This window comes from Suricata suricatta, chromosome 3 (assembly GCF_006229205.1).
Source record: "Suricata suricatta isolate VVHF042 chromosome 3, meerkat_22Aug2017_6uvM2_HiC, whole genome shotgun sequence".
Lineage (NCBI taxonomy): Eukaryota > Metazoa > Chordata > Mammalia > Carnivora > Herpestidae > Suricata > Suricata suricatta.
Genome location: NC_043702.1, coordinates 148,714,705 through 148,715,978, shown reverse-complemented (window position 1 = coordinate 148,715,978; position 1,274 = coordinate 148,714,705). Strand labels below are relative to the sequence as shown.

The 1,274-nt window shown below is 62.7% G+C and overlaps 1 protein-coding gene across 1 annotated transcript in view; it reads left to right on the top strand.

Annotated features, from left to right (window-relative positions):
- Nucleotides 1-238: 238 nt before the first annotated feature.
- Nucleotides 239-1,274, top strand: part of LOC115288296 (tubulin alpha-8 chain) — an 8,270-nt gene continuing 7,234 nt past the window's right edge. Inside the window, exon 1 of the mRNA XM_029935488.1 lies at nucleotides 239-256. Coding sequence (XP_029791348.1) covers nucleotides 254-256 — 3 coding nt within the window. The 5' untranslated portion in view covers nucleotides 239-253. The remainder of the gene's footprint in view (nucleotides 257-1,274) is intronic.

The following is a 1,274-nucleotide window of genomic DNA, read 5'->3' as shown; positions in this document are numbered from 1 at the left end:
TCATAAGCTCCCGCCCAATAACGGAGAGGGGGGCGGGCCTCATTGAGAACCAGACCCAATGAGAGACGAGCAGGGGACGGGCCCTGTCCCACCGCGGCCCAATAGGAGCCCCGCTGGGAGGCATGGCCGGCGTCTCGGCGGGGATATATAAGCTCCTATTAGCTCCCTTGCACCTGGTTTCGTGGTGTTGCTGGAGACCCGTAACGCGTCGGCAGTCAACGACCCTCCGCAAACGTCACCTGTCGGAACAACCATGGTGAGAGGGAGCTGGGGGCATTCGCGGAGTGCACGGTGAGGGGGCACTGCACGGGGGAGTGTGCTGGGGGTCCCCGGTAGGGGCCGGCTGTGCGGCAAGGAGGGGATGCCGGGGCGCCGAGCAGTCCAGGGTGCGAGGGGCTGCGCGGGGCTTGTCGGAGAGTTGGGGGGGGGGGTGTCACGGTGACCACGGTGTGGGGGGCTGTGCGGAAAGTCCGGGACGCCCGCGCCGTCCAAGCACTGCTTTTCTGTGCCCCTTCCCCGGGAGAGGCGGATGCGAGCTGGGGAAGTGCGTGCTCCAGCAGCGGACCAGAGAGAGATGGCGCCCGGGCGCGGGCGGAGTTCTTCCCGCGCTGAGCTCAGCCTGGGGGCCCCCAGTCCGGGCCGGGGGTTCCGCGCACTCCGGAGTCTGGAACCTGGACCCGCCCCAGTTTCTCCCGCTGCGGGTCCGGGACAAAGAGGCGCCCTCCCCCAGCCGCAGTCCCCGCCCACCCGTGAAGTCACACTCCCGCGCTGGAGACCGGACCTGGGCGGACCTGCAAACTCCAGCAGGTTTGGCCAGTTCTGAGCTGTCCCCTGAATGCCTTTGTCTTGCGATGCCGGACTCCAGCCAGAAGTCAGAGGTGCAGGTGCAGAAGTCAGACGTTGGCCTAGACCTGTCCAGGGGCGTCCGTGAACTCTGGTGCCTAAGGAGGAAAATCCTTTGCTCCACTTCTCTCCTCTACTGGTGCCCAAATCCCTGAAGTCCCTCAGTTAAATCGAAGAGCTCGGGGTTGTGTACACAGACCCCCAGTGCCTCACAGGAAGCTGGATCCCCGCCTGTGTTCCGATCCCCTGTTAAAAGTTCGAAGGCTGTCTTGAAGGATAGCCCGTAATATGGCTACATTATTGCCGACAGTCTTAAAAGACCCTCTCGTGACAGAAATGCTGATGCATAGGAGCACATGTACCCCAATGTTCATAGCAGCAATGTCAACAATAGCCAAAACATGGAAGGAGCCTAAATGTCCATCACCTGA